At 42.9% G+C, this 18,781-nt stretch overlaps 1 protein-coding gene across 1 annotated transcript in view; it reads left to right on the forward strand.

The window, feature by feature from the left end:
• fat2 (FAT atypical cadherin 2) overlaps positions 1–18,781 on the forward strand; it is a 102,123-nt gene that overhangs the window by 47,176 nt on the left and 36,166 nt on the right. Inside the window, exons 12-16 of the mRNA XM_085418036.1 lie at positions 268–664; positions 4,665–4,864; positions 6,125–6,278; positions 7,936–8,169; positions 13,063–13,452. Of these exons, the coding sequence (XP_085274162.1) occupies positions 268–664; positions 4,665–4,864; positions 6,125–6,278; positions 7,936–8,169; positions 13,063–13,452 (1,375 nt within the window). The remainder of the gene's footprint in view (positions 1–267; positions 665–4,664; positions 4,865–6,124; positions 6,279–7,935; positions 8,170–13,062; positions 13,453–18,781) is intronic.

Genomic DNA, 18,781 nt, shown 5'->3' on the forward strand with positions numbered 1-18,781 from the left:
TTTCAGTTATATCAAAGAAGCTGATTTCGAGTTTACAGAAGCTGTGATGACAGGTAAACTCAGTGCATACCTCTGAAAATGCTGAATTATGGATGTTTCCCTGGTTTTCTGTTTATTAAGCATTAGCATTAGCAAATACAGGCCATTTAGCTTAGCTTAGTGAAATCCTGCAGCAGTGTATGAGCTAAAGAAACACCTGGATTCTGCAACAGCATCCCATGTTCAGATACAGTCTCAGCACAACTCTCTGCACGTATCCACCTTTAGGTAACGGCCAACGACCCGGACACAGACACCAACGGTGTGGTGACCTACACCTTGGAGCCGCTGCCCGATGACACTGCGTTGGACATTACTGAGGTGTTCTCCATCGACGGGGAGAGCGGCTGGATCACCACACTGCGAGAGACCGACTGCGAGGCAACCAGGGTGTACAGGTTCAACGTCGTCGCCACTGACCACGGCGGCAACGCAAAACTGTCATCCAGCGTCCTGGTGGAGGTGATGGTGACGGACGAGAACGACAACCCGCCAAAGTTCACAGAGGAAGTGTACCGCGGCTCGGTGGTGGAGAACAGCACTCCCTACGAACCCATTGTCTACATGACGACCACGGACGCTGATGTGTCGTTGGAGAACCGCCTCATCACGTGTTACATCACAGGTGTGTTCATGGGTGTGTGTGTTTGTAAATTTGAGCCTGTTTGTTTTGCTCTTGCGTGTCTGGGCATTACGTTTGTGTGCGTGTGTCAGCAGTGTTGTTTTGTCCGTGTTTGCGTGTTTATCAGCGTCCCGTCGAAAGAGTGGCCGCTCTGTTACGAAGACGTTAATGAGGTGAAATGAGTTACGTGTTAATCACCCCCAGCAGAGAGTCAATATTATTGAGCCTCAGATTAATCGCACTGCACTGCCAGCTAACGAGGGGAGAATACCAACAGGTTGCCCTGCAGCTAACAACAAAACAAAGCCTCGAATTAATGCAAATCCTGTTTTCCCCCAGACAGTTAAACCGTTCTAAAGGAGCTCTCTGTCACACTGCGGTTTTCCTAACAGACGAGTATTTGCTTTGGAATAATTTATAATAGAAGGTTTGTCTGATGCTGACATTTGCTCTGCTCTAAGAAGCGAAAACAGAAACAAAGCCTGCCCACCTCTGCTGTGATTGATGAGAGGATTTTACTCCCATCACCACAGGACGATTTTCTATTCTGTTTGTTTTTTCCTCCTATATTTAATTCCTTTAACTTTGCAATTGCACAAACATTCACATTGTTGTTCTGGGGGCTGTTTGAGACGCTTCACGCTGTAAAAATGCTAATCTGGCTCCCAGTGAAGGCAGCAAAAGACATAAAGAACGTCCTGTGTAATGAGGACATGACTTCAGCGTCCTCAGCAGCAGTGCAGACTCTCAGCTTTAGTTCAAGCAGGTTAACTAAATGCTAACTGTTCAAGAGTGACAGAGTTCCTCCCTCTTTATTGTAAAATCATTTTAAATGTTAGGAGTTTTTTCCCCCTGCAGTCTCTCTCATGAACACCTCGAAGAATACCCCATTCCTCTGTGTTGAGATGCTCTCAGGTTGCTTTTGCAGTTTACTTTGGGTAATTATCATCTGTTCTGCTGTGAAGCTGTGCAGAAGTCTGTACACGTCACACTTCATCCTGCTGTTTCTATTAGCAGTGAGATCATCATAAATCACCAGAGAGCCAGCTCCACTGCAGCCATACAGGCCCAGGCCATAACACCGCCTCCGCCATGTTAGACAGAGGATTTGGATGCATGCACTTTTCTCTCCATCATTCTGCTTCATCTTCATCCTGTTTTCATCTGTCCAAAGAGTTTTACCAGTACTAAATAATAAAAATAAAAAATATATAATGAAAAGAAGAACGATATAGAGAAAACCTTTCTTCACTTCTGTTTCTTTAAAAAAAGTGACAAAAATATGAGGTAGTGCTGAATTCCTGCCAAAATAGTGCACAGATTATTTTCCAAATACAGAAACAAAAACATCAGAAGATTAATTTAAACTCTTTATTAGTCAGCTGTGTGGAGACCAGTGTTGGGTAAGTTACTTTAAATTAGTAACTTAGTTACATTACTAGTTACTTCTATCAAAAGTAACTCAGTTACTTCAAGTTACTCATTACTTTCAAAGTAACTAGTTATTAGGAAAAAATAACTTTGGTTTTACTCAGAATTCTCTTGTTAATGTGTTGCTTCCGTAACTGGATACCAAGCAAGAGTGCCAGTCTTCTAGCTTGCTTACTTGCCACAAGTGCACTGTGCCACCTACCAATAGAAAGGAAAAAATAATGTGCATATTTCCACAAGAGAAATCCCACGCCTGGACCGTCGTTGTCCGCCGCCATGATTCTAGCACAGCGTCATGTGCACTTTTTACATCCAACACAAAAACTGCAGTCGTGGTGCTTTCGATTGTACTCAGAACTCGGGAATTCTGCCTTCTGAATAGGAAGATGTAGGTAACACCAGACTGCATACAGGGCTGGACTGTGACAAAAAATTGGCCCGGGCATTTTGACTGACCGGCCCACCATTATAGGAAAAATCATAAAGCCTTTGAATGAAAATAAACACTGTTGTGAGAGTGATGTACACTGTTTTGATGGTATATATGTATCAATCTAACAATCGTTTGTTGTAAGATTCAGATAATTATTTTTTAAAAGCTAGAAATTTTAAATGAGAATAAGAAAGAAAAGTATGTCTTTGTGCCCCCCTTTCCCTGTTAATGCCCTACATGCCCCCCTGGCAAAACTTTGCTAGACCCGCCCCTGCACAGTTACCAGCTGTCAGCTACGTAAAAAAGGATCCTGGTGTTATTTGTCTCTCAGAAACAGTTCATAACTTCCCTTCAACTCATTCATGTCACCTAAAAGGTAAACCTGTTTCTCCATCACCTGCTCAGCTCTGATGATCCAGTAAGGACATCTCCTGGTTTCATCTTCATGTTTCCCTCTCACCAGATAACCAAACCATATCATGACCAGCAGCTTTTTTGCAGCTGTGGCTCCAGCAAACATCAGCTGATACTAGAAATTAATATTAAATAAATTCTAACAACAGCTGACCAAGCTTAAACGTGCTGCTGTTGTTTAGCGCGACATCCGCTGGTTTCCTCTTTCTGGCACAGAGTGGGAGATAAACAAACAAGAGAGAAAAGCCGATCAGCTGATCACTGATCAGTTTCATGATTGAAGTAGAAACGGGAGAGGGAGGGGAGAGAATGAGAGAAGAAGAGGCAGCTGTGCAGCAAAGACACAGAATAACTCCAGCTTTGTGTCTTTTTCATTGTAGCTGAAGTCCGGGACAAACTGTTCCTTTTCACCTCAATAAGAAACGCGTAATATTTTCTCTGAATACCAGACGATTCCGTTTTTTACAGGATGGTTGGCAATTAGAAACTCCGTCATGCTAGCTAGTACCCAGTACGAAAAAGTCAGCATAACGAAAATAATCTCCACCTAAACTTGGTTTATGTCTGACCCAGATAGACTGCAGACTCCTCTTGCCTCCCCTTTCCTTCATTCACCTGCTGGCCTCCAACACTTGCTAATGTTACTGAATCTGTGGAAGCTCCACGATAGCCACCACATGAAGTAACGAGTAACGACCCTATCTAAATCCCAGTAACGATTAACGCGTTCCTGATTTTGGCATAATAACTAGTTACCGTGCTCGTTACCACAATAATAACGTAGTTACTGTAACGCGTTACTTAATAATGCGTTAGTCCCAACACTGGTGGAGACAGAGCAAGGCGGTTGTTTCTCAAATCCATAACATGAAGTCTAACACTTTTATCTTCAGACTGAAACGCTGACCCATAAACATCAGGAAAAAGTTTTCAGAGCAGAGTGTGTCTGTGTTTTTAGGTTCTGTCTGTAAAAGTGTTGCTACTCTCACATTATCATGTATTTAATATTTTGGGGGATTGCTCTGAGTATTTGATGCGTGAGTGGAGGGGATTTATTTTTTTTGACTGAGTTATAGATACTTAATATTAATGCAGAACATTTAAAAACAACAAGCTGACCCGAGGTGCCTTCAAGTCACAGCAGAGGGTATAAAAATAAACAGGACTCAGATAAAATATATTAAAAAGTTAAACTTAAATGAGAACAACAGATTAAAAATGCAGCAGGACGTATTAGACTGAAGTAAGAGTGAAGACTGAGGTCAAACAGCATAAAAACACGATTAAAATAAAAAGACTGGAAAAGAAATAAAAGGAATCAAATCAGAAATTAAATAAATATTCAAACTTCAGCTACAGGGAGTCAGGAAAGAATTAAAAGTTGATTTTCCTTCACACCAAATTGTAAACAGGGATACACAGGAGGGTCTGACTGATCTGATAAGGTTCAAAATGGGACAGGTTAGTCAAAATTCATCCATGCTGACCATGTCGACCCCTTCCAGAGTGAACCGATGAACATTTATCCAAAAGTTTGAGTCACAAAAGAAAAGATCAGAAGAGAAAAGCTGAATTCACGCTCATTAACGTGATGCTTCAGCAGAATGAAGGACAAAGCAAGCTTTTCTGGTAGAAGCCTAAAGCAACAGTGCTCACGGCTTTCTACCTCTGAGAGCATGACGCCAGGCCTCTCTGCTGTCACTCACGTCCTTCTTGCTCCTGCAGCCGGAGACCCGCTGGGTCAGTTCGCCATCGTGCAGGTGGACGAGGGCCAGTGGGGTTTGATTGTGAAGGAGAGTCTGGACCGAGAGGCCAGAGACAGATACGCCTTGAGAGTCACGGCCACCGATGGCAAGTTTGAGGCTCCCATCAGCGTGGACGTCCATGTGCTGGACATCAATGACAACAGCCCGCTGTGTGAGCAGGTGAGTACAGGTTACTTCAGCTCTGCAGTTAGATGCATGGAAGCCACTCAGAGTGAAAATGGTAAGGGGAAGTGGACGCTGGGCTGTTTTTGAACCTTTATTTTTTAAAGCGTTTGTTTTTCCTTTAAAGGTGCTTCTGGGAATATCTCCACATTAAGAGTAAAGACAAAAGCTGCTGCTTCCTGTACAGGCTGTAAAGCCCCCGAGGCTAATTTATGAAACTGAGCTATTAAAAAAAAGATTAGTCTTGACTTCGTGTAACATTTAATATTAAAGATGGTTTCAGTATAAAGCCAGTATTTCTCCCTGTCTGTTTCCTCACAGTCATTACTAGAGTTTAATGGAGACAGATGCATGAAATGTTCACCATCATAGATCACGTATCATCCAGCAGCCAGGAGAAATATTTCTATCATAATAACATATTGTTTAACTGAAACCAGGTAAATAACATTTGCATGAATAATCTTTACTTAACAGTTAATAAAGTCCTTTTAAGTCTTTATAAGCCAGTTATAAAACTGGCTTTGACACAAAGTCTTCTTAAAACAAGACTTTATGGAGTATTGCATCATAAGCAGTTAATAAGTAAAAAATAATTTATTTATTACGCTTGGAAGGTTTGTGGTAGGTTTGTAACATGTATATTAAACAGTTAATTGTGACATAAATCCATCCATCCACCCCCTCCATGTATACATCCATCCATGCATCCACCCATCCATGTATACATCCATCCATGCATCCACCCCCTCCATGTATACATCCATCCATCCATCCATCCATGTATACATCCATCCACCCATCCATGCATCCACCCATCCATGTATACATCCATCCACCCATCCATGCATCCACCCATCCATGTATACATCCATCCACCCATCAACCCATCCATCCATCCATGCATCCACCCATCCACTCACCCATCCATCATGCATACATCCACTTATACATACATCCATTCATCCACTTATCCATGTATACATCCATCCATCCATCGATGCATCCATCCATCGATACATCCATCCATCGATACATCCGTCAGTCCGTCTGTCCCTCCCTTCCTCCTTGTGCCATATGTTATGGTGTCAAAGTTCAGATGTAAGTAACAACTTACTTAACGTGACCTTTTTCTCAGCTCTGTAGGTGTGTTTCTGCTGCTTCCTGTTTTTTCTCTTTAATCCAACGCTGAGTAGCTTAACTGAAACCCACCCAGTAAATGCAGGCCTGATTATTGTTATTATCCTCCTGCTGCAGCTCGTGTACAAAGAGGTGGTGATGGAAAACTCGCCCTCCAGCGTGTTTGTGCTCAAGGTTTCAGCTTCCGATCCAGACGTGGGCACTAATGGCCAGATTTCCTACACACTCCACGGGCCAGATGCCGACAAGTTCCACCTGGAACACAGGACAGGTATGATGGTGTCTGTTTGACGTCAGTGCACGGCATCCCTGTCAGCGCGAGTTTGAGGGTGCAATAGCATGAACTGACATCCATCACCTGATATCTTCACCACCTGCTGAGACATCAGTCAATCTTTTGACCCACTCACAGGTCAAAAGCCGCTCTTGTCATATTGTGTGTAAAACTAGAGGTTGATTTTATACTTGAATATAGAAAAGTAACACGTGCATGGATTTCCAAAAGTTCAAAGCTGCTTTAGATTGAAAGTTGATTGTATCATGATGTGAAATTTGGGCACTTACAGCCCCAGACTGTACAGACTGTTCAAATCTTGTCCAAACAATCCTCCTCTAAGTGTCTACCTCGTGTGGATACTTAGATCATTTAAAATATATATATAATATAATAAAGAAATGAATGTTCTAAGTGGGGCTTTTAAAGTTCAGAAAAGCAAGAACACTACCACAGAAAGTTCTTGGTTGGGCTTGAAGGTAAATCAAAGCTCCTGAACTTCATGGAAGAGTCATTAGAAGAAAAGCTTTCCTCTGGAAGTCTGAACATCAGAAGGATCCCGGTGCCTTCGTGAAACATTTTCAAAAGAAAGTTTTTGTTAGAAAGACGTTTGGAGAACAAAGAGTACAGGATCTATGAAAAGAACTCCTCTCTGTGGGGGTGCATCAGGAAGAAATGGAAAGCCTCCATAAGTGGATGGCTCATAGCAGAGCACAGTGATCCTAAACACACCTTAGCATCCACTGCAGACTAAAAAAACACAACGGGCTCAACCCGAGGCCAAGCTGAAGGCATTAGGATTGAAAACCTAGACTTCAAAAGAGGCGCACCATAACGCCGTAAAGCCCATGAAGATGAGAATGTGCCCAAAAATCCTAAAGCAGGAATTCAAAGACTCTCCGTTCCCTGTAAAGTCTTTACAAGCTGTGATACCTGCAGCAAAATAGAATCCAAAATAATCAAAGAGACATGCTCACACCTTCACGGGAGCCAAACTTCAGCAAGGTGTGCATGAAACACTAAAACACCGACGGGGACAAGCTGGTGATGTGTTTAGGTTCCGCTGGAGTTTAGCATCCTGCCATTCACGCGACAAAACACCAAAAAGTTTTAACATTTGACTGAGTAATATAAGTTTATAATACTCGGGCCTAAAACTGTCACCTGTAAATGAGCAGCACCACAGTCACACGATGTTTGTGTCATGGCGATGAATAACGTGTGCGGCCTCTTTAAGCTGCTCGTTAGCGGAGGCCTGTCCTTCGTGGCTGGGGTATTTCCTGAATATTTTATTGCTTATCAAATGTTCATAAAGAACAGGAAATGCAGACACTTTTGTTTAGTGAGGCAAAGCAGTGTGACTTATCTGACTCCATGCAGACCAGTTGGACTTTGTCTTTTTGGAGGGAGTGACTATCAGTTTTAAGCAGGAAACACCATGCTCACCTGCTCACACCTCAAATATTAAAATAACACCTCACAATATTCATCTCAACACGCTACATCTGACCTGAAGATGACTGCTGATACTTTAATTATAAGACATACGTCATCATCTGCATGTGCATCACCAACGTGTGGAGATGTGTTGGCCTTGTTTTGGGGATGTTTGTGTTCCGCGGTTTGATGGTTGTGTGTCGTACACCTGTCCCAGGTGAGCTCTTCACGCTGGCCGTGCTGGACCGTGAGAGGAACGTGGAGTTCAACCTGGTGGCGAAGGCGACGGATGGCGGGGGTCGATCCTGTCAGGCCGACATCCTGCTGATGGTCCAGGACATGAACGACAACCCGCCCCGCTTCTCGTCCAGCCACTATGAGGTCACCGTGTTCGACAACACCACTGTCCGCACGCCGGTCGCTGTGGTGTATGCCAAGGACCCTGACACAGGTGAGCTGCTGCTGCTGAGTTTGACGTGTCGCTGTGGGTGCAGCGAAGGTGGAGTAACTAGACAAACTGAACACGGAGTTGTTTATGTCAGGTCCGAACATGTTGGGACAAACCCTTCATTCTGGTATCAGGTTAAAGCCTGATGCTCAGGCGTGCCTGTGTGTGTGTGTGTGTGTGTGTGTGTGTGTGTGTGTGTGTGTGTGTGTGTGTGTGTGTGTGTGTGGTTTGACTGATCCCAAACATAATAAAGGCAAAGCCGTCCATGAAACACCCACCTGAAGTTCACCTTTGCTGTGTTGTTCCAGCTGTGATGGGAATTATCTGCATCACGTAGCTTTTAACCTTTGACCCCTGCAGCATGAGCACCTCACTCATTTTACATTTTTAGCTTCAGTTATAGCTGACTCTTTCTAAAAACATTGCGCTCTAAAACAAAGAATCCTAATTAATCTGTTTTCATTAGAGTCTGCATTTCAAACCTGAACTTTCACCCTTTAGATTTTTACTGCCACATTTCTGCTTTTAAACATGACATCAGAGCTGCCGCGCTTCCTGCAGTCGGTCGCGTGTCTGCGTGTCCTCATTAATGTGTGAAAATACGTGGGTGTGCCTTAATGACAAAGCAAAACCAAAGGCCACTACAAAAGCAGCTAAAAATAATGTCAGCCATAAAAGCCGTTTAACTTGGCTTTGGTGTCACATTTGGACGTCTGTTATTATTTCATGCAGTGTGGGTAGTCCTGAATTACTGTAAACACTGCCTTTTTTATGTACAGGTGTTGCTTTACCTTTTTAAAATGACAATTAAATCTAGAGAAAACTTTAATAAGACACTTTAATGATAAAAAGTAGTTTTATATGCAGTTTTTGTAGTTATTTTAAGGACAGCCAACGTCTGTGTGAGAGCTCTGATCAGTGTCTGTGGGGTGGGGGGTTTCGGGGGATGGAGGGCAAACACGCCTCTGCTTTGATGTGTAATTTGTGAGTGTAGCGGGAAAAGGTTGGACATGAAACGAAAGACGCTTATTTTTCAGAACCAGCTGCAGGCTGATGGCTCGGTGACGTCATCAGAGTTTCTTAAACATTTAAAGTGTGAACGCATATTCATGCATCACTTAAAACTTTAATGGCATTTCTGCATTGACGCTGCTGTTTACGAGTCGCACGCAAAAGTTTGTCACAAAAGTTTCACTGCTTTTTATTTCCAACACGTAAATATAAAAGAAATACAAAATAACATAGTAACATTAGTAATATCTCTGTGTGAACAGTTACACACGTATGAATACAGAAACACTTTTTGCATCTTTAGCAGGGCTCTAGACTAACTTTTTGACATGGGCGCACCGGTACGCCTAACTTTAAAAATTTAGGCGTACCGGCACAAAAGTTAGGCGCACTCAAATTTTTCAACCGCATCGCTTAACACCGCAGTTTTACATGTGCACTTTCTTTGGGGGGGGAAGTCCATACAGACAATATTAATTTCTAAATTATTAACTAACAAACTTGTGCTTAAAGTGCTTTGTCAATATTGTAGAAAATGTTAAAAACTTAATCATCATCTTGGCCTCCTCTGACGACCTGTTTGCTGCTGTCTGCTGCTGAAAGGCCGTGGGGAGAGGGGACACTTGGGCAGTGCATTTACTGCAGCATATAATGTGTTTTCTGGATACACTGTGCTTTTTCAGCATTCAAATATTGATGGCACCGTGTCAGAGCACTGGCTATGAATTTCAGACAGATCAGGCCTTAACTTAACAGAAAAGTTATCAATAGTTCTTTTCATCTTTTCTTATTACCCACAGCTACAGTACATCCACTTCTCTCAGGCCTAGGCTGCTCACTAGGGCTGAGTATCATCACTGATTTCTATAATCCATTCAATTCCGGTTCTCAAAGTCCTGATTTGATTCAATTTAGCCTCAGACAGTCAGAAATATTATAATTCTGATCATTTATCAGTACTGATACACATGAGACTTCATCAGAATTGTGAAAATCACAGCAGATGCCTTTGTGTGAAAGTAACTGAGAATAAAACACAGGAAAACATGAAGGAGATTTTCCTGGTCTGGCTTTTTATAGCAGATAACCTTAAAAATATTCTGCAATTTTGCATAATTTTAAGAAATTTAAATTTCTTCAGTATTGAACAGCAGAAATGAGGCTTTCTTGTCCGAGGTCATTTAAGTGAAAAAAGAAAAAGCGCTGTAAACAACGCTAGACTGGTGGGTAATAAGCGAATGAATAATGCAGAAAACAGATTTGAGACGGGAAACTGTTCCTGAAGTACAGAGAGAGAGAGAGCTGTGCAGGAAGTGTGATTTTTATCATGGTGGAAGCAAAACAGCAAAAGTCAGAGGGAATTCATGACGACATTGATCAAATGTGAAGCGCAGTTTGCTGCTTCTTTTGCTGCAGGCTCGGTGAATTTTGGTTGGAGAGAGGCAAAACCTGCAGCTCAGAATCAGCGCAAAAAGACGTAAACACAGCGCGGACCCGAAGAATCGCTAAGCTCCGACAGCGTGTCCGTGTTCAGGCCGTCGGGTGAGAAAGCCGAGAAAGACGAAGCTGATTCTGATGTGTTGGGTCCGCTCCGTGTTTAGGTCTTTGTGTGGAATCCGTTAATGAATTGATATCGCTTTATTCAAGCTACTCACCTCTCTCTTCCACCTGCACTTTCAACTGGACCACGGCCAATCAGAGAGGTCCCGCCCCTGACTATCTCTGATTGGTTTAGTCCACGATAGGGGCATAATGTGTGTCTGTTGTTGACCACACGGAGAGTTACAGAGATTTTTTTTTTTGTTACCGGAACAGTTGGTCGCACCTGTGCGACCAAATATTTATTTTTAGTCGCACCACTGAAAAATTTGGTCGCATTTGCGACCAAATTGGTCGCACTCTAGAGCCCTGTTTAGATTCATCGCAGCCTTAAACTGTAGGCCCACTGGTGTCCATCTCACACAATATTCAGAATACTTTCTGGCAACAAATGAATGAACTTCAGACATCAGCTGTGCTTTTTTCAGCTCTACAAAATCCAAGAGTTACAGAGTTTATCTTGAACACGAGTAAAGACTCTTTCTTTGTTAAACCTTCTATTTGTATTTTTTCCCCCAAATACCACAAATTTGGTCTTCTTCATGAGGATTTACTTTTGTCAAACCGTTTTTAAATATTATTCATTTCAAAAATCTGTTAATGCTACACTTGTAGGCCGCTTGCTCTAAATCCCGATAAGAAGAGTAAGAAGCAGCCAGTGTTTCACATTGGTTGGTATTATTTGTGCAGAGGTGGAGCTGCGTGTTCACTTCTGTCTTTGTGGTTTCCTTTGTGCTGCTCCTCCTTCCTGTGATTCATGTAAAGCCCGGGGTTTTGTAATCAGCACACGTATCGCTGATGTACCCCAGCCCTCTCTTACTGAGGCGAGCGGCCACACTTTGCTGCAGATTGCCAGTGCAGTCGTAAACACCTTATTAATTAGTTTGAGTGCTGCATGGGTGAAGTCACATTAAAGAAAAGAGCTCGGTTTGTGCAGGTGTGTGTGGTTTTCGATGTGTCATTCAAATGGTGGATCACAGTGGGACTGCACACACACATTAGTTTGTACAAAGGTGGACAGATTCAGACAGGTAGGACACACACAGCCCCAACAGGCTGGCCACGCCTTCAGATGTGCAGCGGCATGTCCTCTTTCTCAGTGCTGACGACTTTCTCACAGATGCCAGTGACTCACACTCATGTTTCCATTTTTTAATGCTTTATTTGCCAGATAAATGGATAAAACCACTTCAGCACGCAGAGAAAAAACTGCAGGCATCAAAACAGAGATGTGGAGTCACATGTGACGGTGAAACTGTGCAGCAGAGCTCGAGCAGCAGACAGAAAATAACCGTAGTTGAAGTGCTAATCCTCTGAAAAACCAACACAAAGTGTTTGACCTTTACCCGTAGTGACATCTTTAGGCTGCTTAGTCTGTTCAGCAGGAGATCAGACAACGAATAAAAAGAGTGAGAAAAATAGAGGCGTTATTTCACGAGCTCTGCGGGAATCTGAATGTTCTACTTATTGCTCTGGAGTTAGTGGTTAACGAGCCTCCTCATGGGGAGGGTCATTTTTATCATCAGTGGTTTTCATTAGAAACACACATGCTGGGCTTTTCACCCACACACTCCCACTGTAAATGTGTAACTGTGCAGAAACAGTGGGATCTCCTGGATGCTTCGTGTTTTTTCATGTTTACAGCCCGGAGAGTTCAAAGCGTGCGCTGATTATTCTTTCTTTTGATTCTTTTAATTGGCGCTATGTGGAAATCCAGATGTGGCTTAGATAACAGTTTCTTGACTAATTCATATTTTTCTGTTTGGATAAAAGGATCAGTCACACCCAACAAACCAAAGTAATAACCTGACTCTGGATGGCCTCCAGTTACACTCTCGAAACAATTTTGGATAACTCAAAACAAACATGTTGGACTTTCATCTCTGCAAAATCAAAGTCCCGTCATCCGGGGTTTCACAAACTTCCTGAAACACCTTCAGTGGATCCAAAACACCTGAACTCAAGGGGAGAACAGCTTCTGTTCATTGGCTCAGGGCCTCATTTACTGTCAGCCAATCACAGCTGGGATCGGCTGACAGTAAAATGGAGACGTATTTGTTTCTTGATGACCTGAGTATATTTATTTATATAGTTACATTTATTTATATTAACATATTGATTAAAGCCGTCTGCTTATACAGTCTGTCTCTATAAGAGATTTCACTGCTTTAGTCTTTATGATTCTAACCTGAGCAGGATAAGGTCGCTATTAAAAGTGATGACCTGATGCAGAGAAGCAGGTGAGACATCCTCACACACCTTACCTATCCGTGTTCCTGTGCTCAGGTATAAACTCCGAGGTGAAGTACTCCCTCCTGTCCGGCGATGACGGCTACTTCTCTCTGGACGAGTTTTCGGGGATCCTACGGCTGGAACGACCCCTGAACCCTGAAACTCCGACCACATTCGAGCTAAAGGTGAAGGCCACCGACCGCGGCCTGCCTCGTCACCTCCACTCTGTTGCCACGGTGACAGTGGATGTGGTCTCTCTGGACGACTACCAGCCCGTCTTCATGAGCTCCGAGTACACCGCCCAGCTCCCAGAGTCCTCGGCGGTCGGGTCGGAGGTGCTGAGCGTGTCTGCGCTCACCAGAGACAGCAGCTCCCCGGATCCCATCGTGTACCGTATCATCTCTGGGAACGAGGACGGCCGCTTCCAGCTGGACTCACGAACAGGTCAGAACAGCTGATTACACGAAACACTCGGCGTTTCATTATTGCGCTTAGGCAATAGTGAATAGTGGAATTGTAAAGCGCTTTGAGGGTATCGAAAAGCGCTATATAAATGCAATCCATTATTATTTTTATTATTATTATTAGGCGTACAGGTACAGGTGAGCTTTACACCTGAGCGGCATTTACCCGGCCCCCCAGAAACAAGCCACATATCAAATAATAATAACAACAACAACAACAACAACAATAATAATAGTTGTTATTATTCTTATTATATAGGTCCTTTCAGCTGGAGAAAAGAAAACAGCAGCAGAAATAATGAGTGAGGGTTAGTCAGCTGAAAACAGACAAGCCAAAACAAAGGGCTGAAAGATGCTAAACCAAATATCAGGTGACCACTCGCTAACAGTAAATATAGACACAAAAAGGATTTCAGAATAAAAGCACAAAGAGAAAATGGGACCGTTGGTTGAGATTAATTTATTGTGACAGAGTTTTCTCCACTTTTGTTACTTTACAACAAAACGATATACAACTTTTATTGCTATGGGTGACTAGAGGCTCACTAATTAGCTGAGTATTTAAATTCATGACAACGGTAATATTTCCTCTGCATTAATATTCAGGTAAAGGAAATGCTTTGGGCTCAGTCTGAATTTAAACAGTTTAATCATTTTGGACAAATAATCACAAGGTTTAAGTTTTTCTACCTGCAGATGTTTTTAAAAAGGATTAAGACTGTTGCCTTGGTGCAGAGAGGCTTTATTAATGCTGCAGGTGGTGCAGCGAGCGCTCGCGAGCTTCGCCCTCTGCTGGGTTTAACAGTCGGACTGAACTGCAGTGTGGGACTCACAGCTCGTTGCCAATAAATCATTAAAGGCCAGAAGAGGTGCACTCATCTGTTTATTTTGAAAAGACAAGACAAGACGATCAGAATCTCAACTAGATGGGATTCACTGAGATTGCAGGTTATTTTTGGTTCGTATGACACTTTAAAGCTGAAATGGAAAAGTGTGAAACTGTTGGCTCGGCCTGCACACCAGAGCAAAGAGACCAGCGAGCAGCACCACAGTTCCAGCAGTTTAGCGATTTCACTGATCGATGCAGCCTCTGCAACAACGCAGGTCACTAACTCACATGTCTTTACTTATTCTCAGTTTGAAGCGCTGTCAGCCTGCAGCACACACTCACGCTTGCATGAGTGTGTGACGGTCCTTCATGCAGCTGCTCTCTGGACAGCAGAAATAGTTCTGTGATTGTTTTGTTTTTTTAACAGCCGGCTGACACTAGTTTCATATTTACCCAGCATACAGGATGTGAGAATATGATTGGTCAGCGTAGTTATTTTTAGTTTGGTGAACTTTGAGCTGGTCGATGCTATGTCAGTGAAGAATTCCAGGCGAGCGGGTTGTGTTTGACCTGAATCGTGTGTTTTATGAATGGATCCTTCCCCCTGCAGAAGAGGGAGTGCTGTTTGTGTGTCGGAAGCTCGCACGCCTCCGGCGGGAATCGCCAACAGGAAGAGTTCAGCTTTCTGTCTGAGATGATTCACAAACAGCAGAAGCTCCAGTTTCTCCTGTTTTTCTCAAAGTTAATTTCCAATCAATACTCATCCATCCACAGCACGATTAGAGATGAGTGACTCACTGGCTTGTGGATAATTTATGATTTGAGTTTTTTGATGTCTGCAGAATGATTCAGAATTGAATCAATTATTGATCCTGTGCATCATCCATAAACATCTCCGAGCATATTGTGGAGTACGCGGTCGTAAATAGTAAATCTCCCTCCGGCCTCTGATCAAATCAGGGGCGATTTTAGCCCATTTTTTTAGCCCATTTTTGGGGGTGCTTCAGCATACAGTACATAATTGAGATGGAACATTTTAACAACAAAAGTATAGATAACCCCTCCCCCCTCCCAAAGTGGTTTGTTCCAGCTCTCCCCTGCTCGGGCTCTAGCGCCGTTGCTGCCAGAGCGATGGTGGCTGAGACGCAGCGGAGCAGAGGTGTAAGTGCCTGGCTTAAAACAGGACATGTTAGCTGCCTTTAACCTTCAGTTACTCTTTATATAGTTAGGTAGGAGTCAGGCCATGTTTCTTTTTAGCTGAAAAATATTACACCAGGTAACCTGCAGTGTTGAAAACGTGTTTTCCGACTGTGTTTGCTACCCTACAATCCGTCCTGCTCTGTAGTAAAATCAGCAACATTTGACCGTCCTGTTGCTCCTATTTAAATGTATGCAGCCTATTTAAAATGTAAAACGTAACATTGTCCGCAGCCTACTGTTGTTACCACCGTCCTGTTTTAAATGTAATGAGAGAAACTGGTTATTTTGTCATATGTGCCGATATTGAACCCAAGGTACTAACTAGCTAACTGACTGGATGCCCATTAACCTTATAACTCCTGTTGTGTGTGTGTGTTTGTTTGCGTATAGAGAGACAGCCAGGTTCATAATGGATATGAGGTAGTTTTTTCAAAAAAAGGAGCCACATTCAGGTAAAAGTGTAAAATCAAATGATCCATCAATAAAGGATAATGTTGGATCAGTGTTTCAATATTTATATCCTTTATTAGATGTACATGTGGTTTGGTTATTTGCCTTTTGGTTAAAAGTAAACTGAGAGAGGACTTTTTTTTATTAGTGATCTTAATAGTATTTTTTAATCTAATTGAATACAATCTATTTGTGTATGATTGTCAGTCCAAAGAGGGAGAGAGGAAAGAGGAGAACATGAGGAGAAAGTACAAGGTCAGGAAGAACCAGGTAAGAAAACAGACAGGGAGTACTAACAGGCACAACAGAAACTGTTAAACTGGCAAAGAAAAACTAATTTTACTCGTACAATCTGGAAGTTGTGTTCTCCCTATGTTAAAGCTGCTATACACAGTCTGCAAAACAAACTGGGTTGTCAGCCCTGGCACTGCATTACCATATTGAGCTTCAGTCAGAGGAAGTCACGGTTGCCAGAGACTTTTTGAAGCTCAAGAGTGAGGCTGGTGCCATTCCAGATATGTTAACATTGTACAATCTTCTGGATAATCAGATCTTCCCCGAACTGAAAACTGTTATTCAGGTTGCCCTAACAAACCCAGTTAGCAGCTGGAGCTGTGAGAGGTCTTTTAGTGTCTTGAGTCAGCTCCATACCTGGCTGAGAAGGACCATGGGTCAAAGCAGACTCCAGCACCTGGCTGTGATGTCAGTTGAGAAAGAAATGCTTGAGAGACTTGAACACCAAAATGTGATAGACAGATTTGCCAACCTCAAGCTGAGGCGGCAGAGGATAAAAGACAAGAAAAAATCTGCAGAGCCATATTAGTATCTGCAGTAAAGATCTTTTCATACATTGTATACATTGTACCAGAGGCTAAGGTGTCTCAGTTTTTTTACATTTTTTAATAATATTTTGTACATTTCAAGGACTCTTCTATTTTTGGAGTGTATTTTTATGTATCTCTATTGTATTATAATACACTAAAAGTGAATCTCTGTCCAAACAAATGCACTCAGCTTACTTTTTACTCACAGTGAGCATCATTCATTATTCTCCCGCAGTAATTAAGGTTAGGAAACTGCGATCGTGGCTCAAAGAGTTGGCAGTTCGTCTTGTAACCGACAGGTTGTCGGTTCGAGCCCTGGCTCGGACGGTCTCGGTCGTTGTGTCCTTGGGCAAGACACTTCACCTGCCGCCTACTGGTGAGGCCAGAGGGGCCGATGGCGCGATATGGCAGCCTCGCTTCTGTCACCAACTGTAGCTGCCTCCACCAGTGAGTGAATGAATAGTGGAATTGTAAAGCACTTTGAGGGCCCTGCTATATGAATGCAATCCATTATTAGTATATGTATTTTTTAAAAATTCCAATCCATTCTTCTTTTGCAGCATTTAAATAACCTTGATCAGATTTGATGGTTTTGTTACAGACTTTTCAAAAAAGTGTTTTGCTTTTCTTTCACAAATGTGGGGATTAAATTGTGTTAAAATGTACAAAACAGTGATGTCATGTTTTGTGACGAGGACCCAGGCACAGAGAGACTTGATGAATTTAAGAATCTTATGATTTAATAAAGAAATTTGCAGACTTGCACAGAGATGGTAAAATTATGATGACTGATAATGGAGATGAAGACAACAGAGGACGAGGACAGGGAGGACCAGGGGTTTAAATGCACCAAGGGGACAGTCAGAGGGAACTCGGGACAACGGGAGACATTTAAGGATGCAGGGACTGACAGAGACAGGGAAGAAGTCTCATCGTGACAAGGAAAGTTTACCTTGCCTGGATGGGCAGCTCTCTGGGTGCTCAGCACCCCAAAGCTCTGATCCTAGAATCGCCCCTGGATCAAATGCTGTTTGTCACACACCGGACACACAGCACTTTTTCTCTCTTACTGCAGCTCTGTACTGTGAGCCAGAGCGCACAAATCTCTGCGAGCTGTGTAAGCTCCAGAACCAAAAGACAGCGCCATCACACAAATGAGGAAAACCTCAGTGACGTGTCACTTCACGCTTCTGCTCAGGCAAAAACACAACGTCAAGCTGGAAACAAAAGTCTTCCATGCATCATCGTTTCAGTTATAGGATTTGAGATGAACAGTTTATAGCATCACAGTTTGATTCTTGGGCTGGATTACAGCAGCTTCACATGAGTCACAGTTCAAAATAATCCTTCTTTTTCTCGCACTGGACCTCAGTTCATCCTCTGTCTGAAACAAGCTGTTTAAGCCCTTGAAGCTGGCTTTGTTCTGATTGGCTGACCATTATAAACAGACAGTCTAACAGCTTCCTCTCTGTGATGTAATCCTAATCTAAAGAGTGTTTAGAGCACTCAGGCTTCCCTGGCAGTATGGGGAGGTGATGGGGGAGAGGGAGGGCTTTGCTGCTCAGGGCCCAGATGATAAGTGAAAGAAAATGGATGAATGGATCTATTGGTCTTTATTTTCTTTATTTTCTTGTACTTTTGTCTTGTTTGCCTGACTTTTAGGATTTCTAGGGCCTCCTCCACCTTCTGATAAATATATGAGTTGACTCTGCCCTCCATGGAGACACTCGTGATCAGCATCTTTTGATGCTTCGTGGCCGAGTTGTTGGGGGGTTGTTGGGACCAGAATGAAGACTCTACTGAGCTTGAAGCTGAGCTTGCTGCTTCCAACAGTGCGAGAAAAGCTGCTGTAGAAAACCCCGATGATCCGAGCTGCCTTTAACCTGATTCCGGATGATCCAAGAATTTTCCAGAGGCTTTAATGTTTAGCAGCGTTTGTCTTTCAGGGCTGTGCTCAGTAATGTGGGTGGAGATCTGAAACCAAGCTTCGAGGCGGGCTGCTCTGT

This window comes from Rhamphochromis longiceps, linkage group LG2 (assembly GCF_057381845.1).
Source record: "Rhamphochromis longiceps isolate RC_006_pf linkage group LG2, R_longiceps_female_GT1.1, whole genome shotgun sequence".
In the NCBI taxonomy this organism is placed as follows: Eukaryota; Metazoa; Chordata; class Actinopteri; order Cichliformes; family Cichlidae; genus Rhamphochromis; species Rhamphochromis longiceps.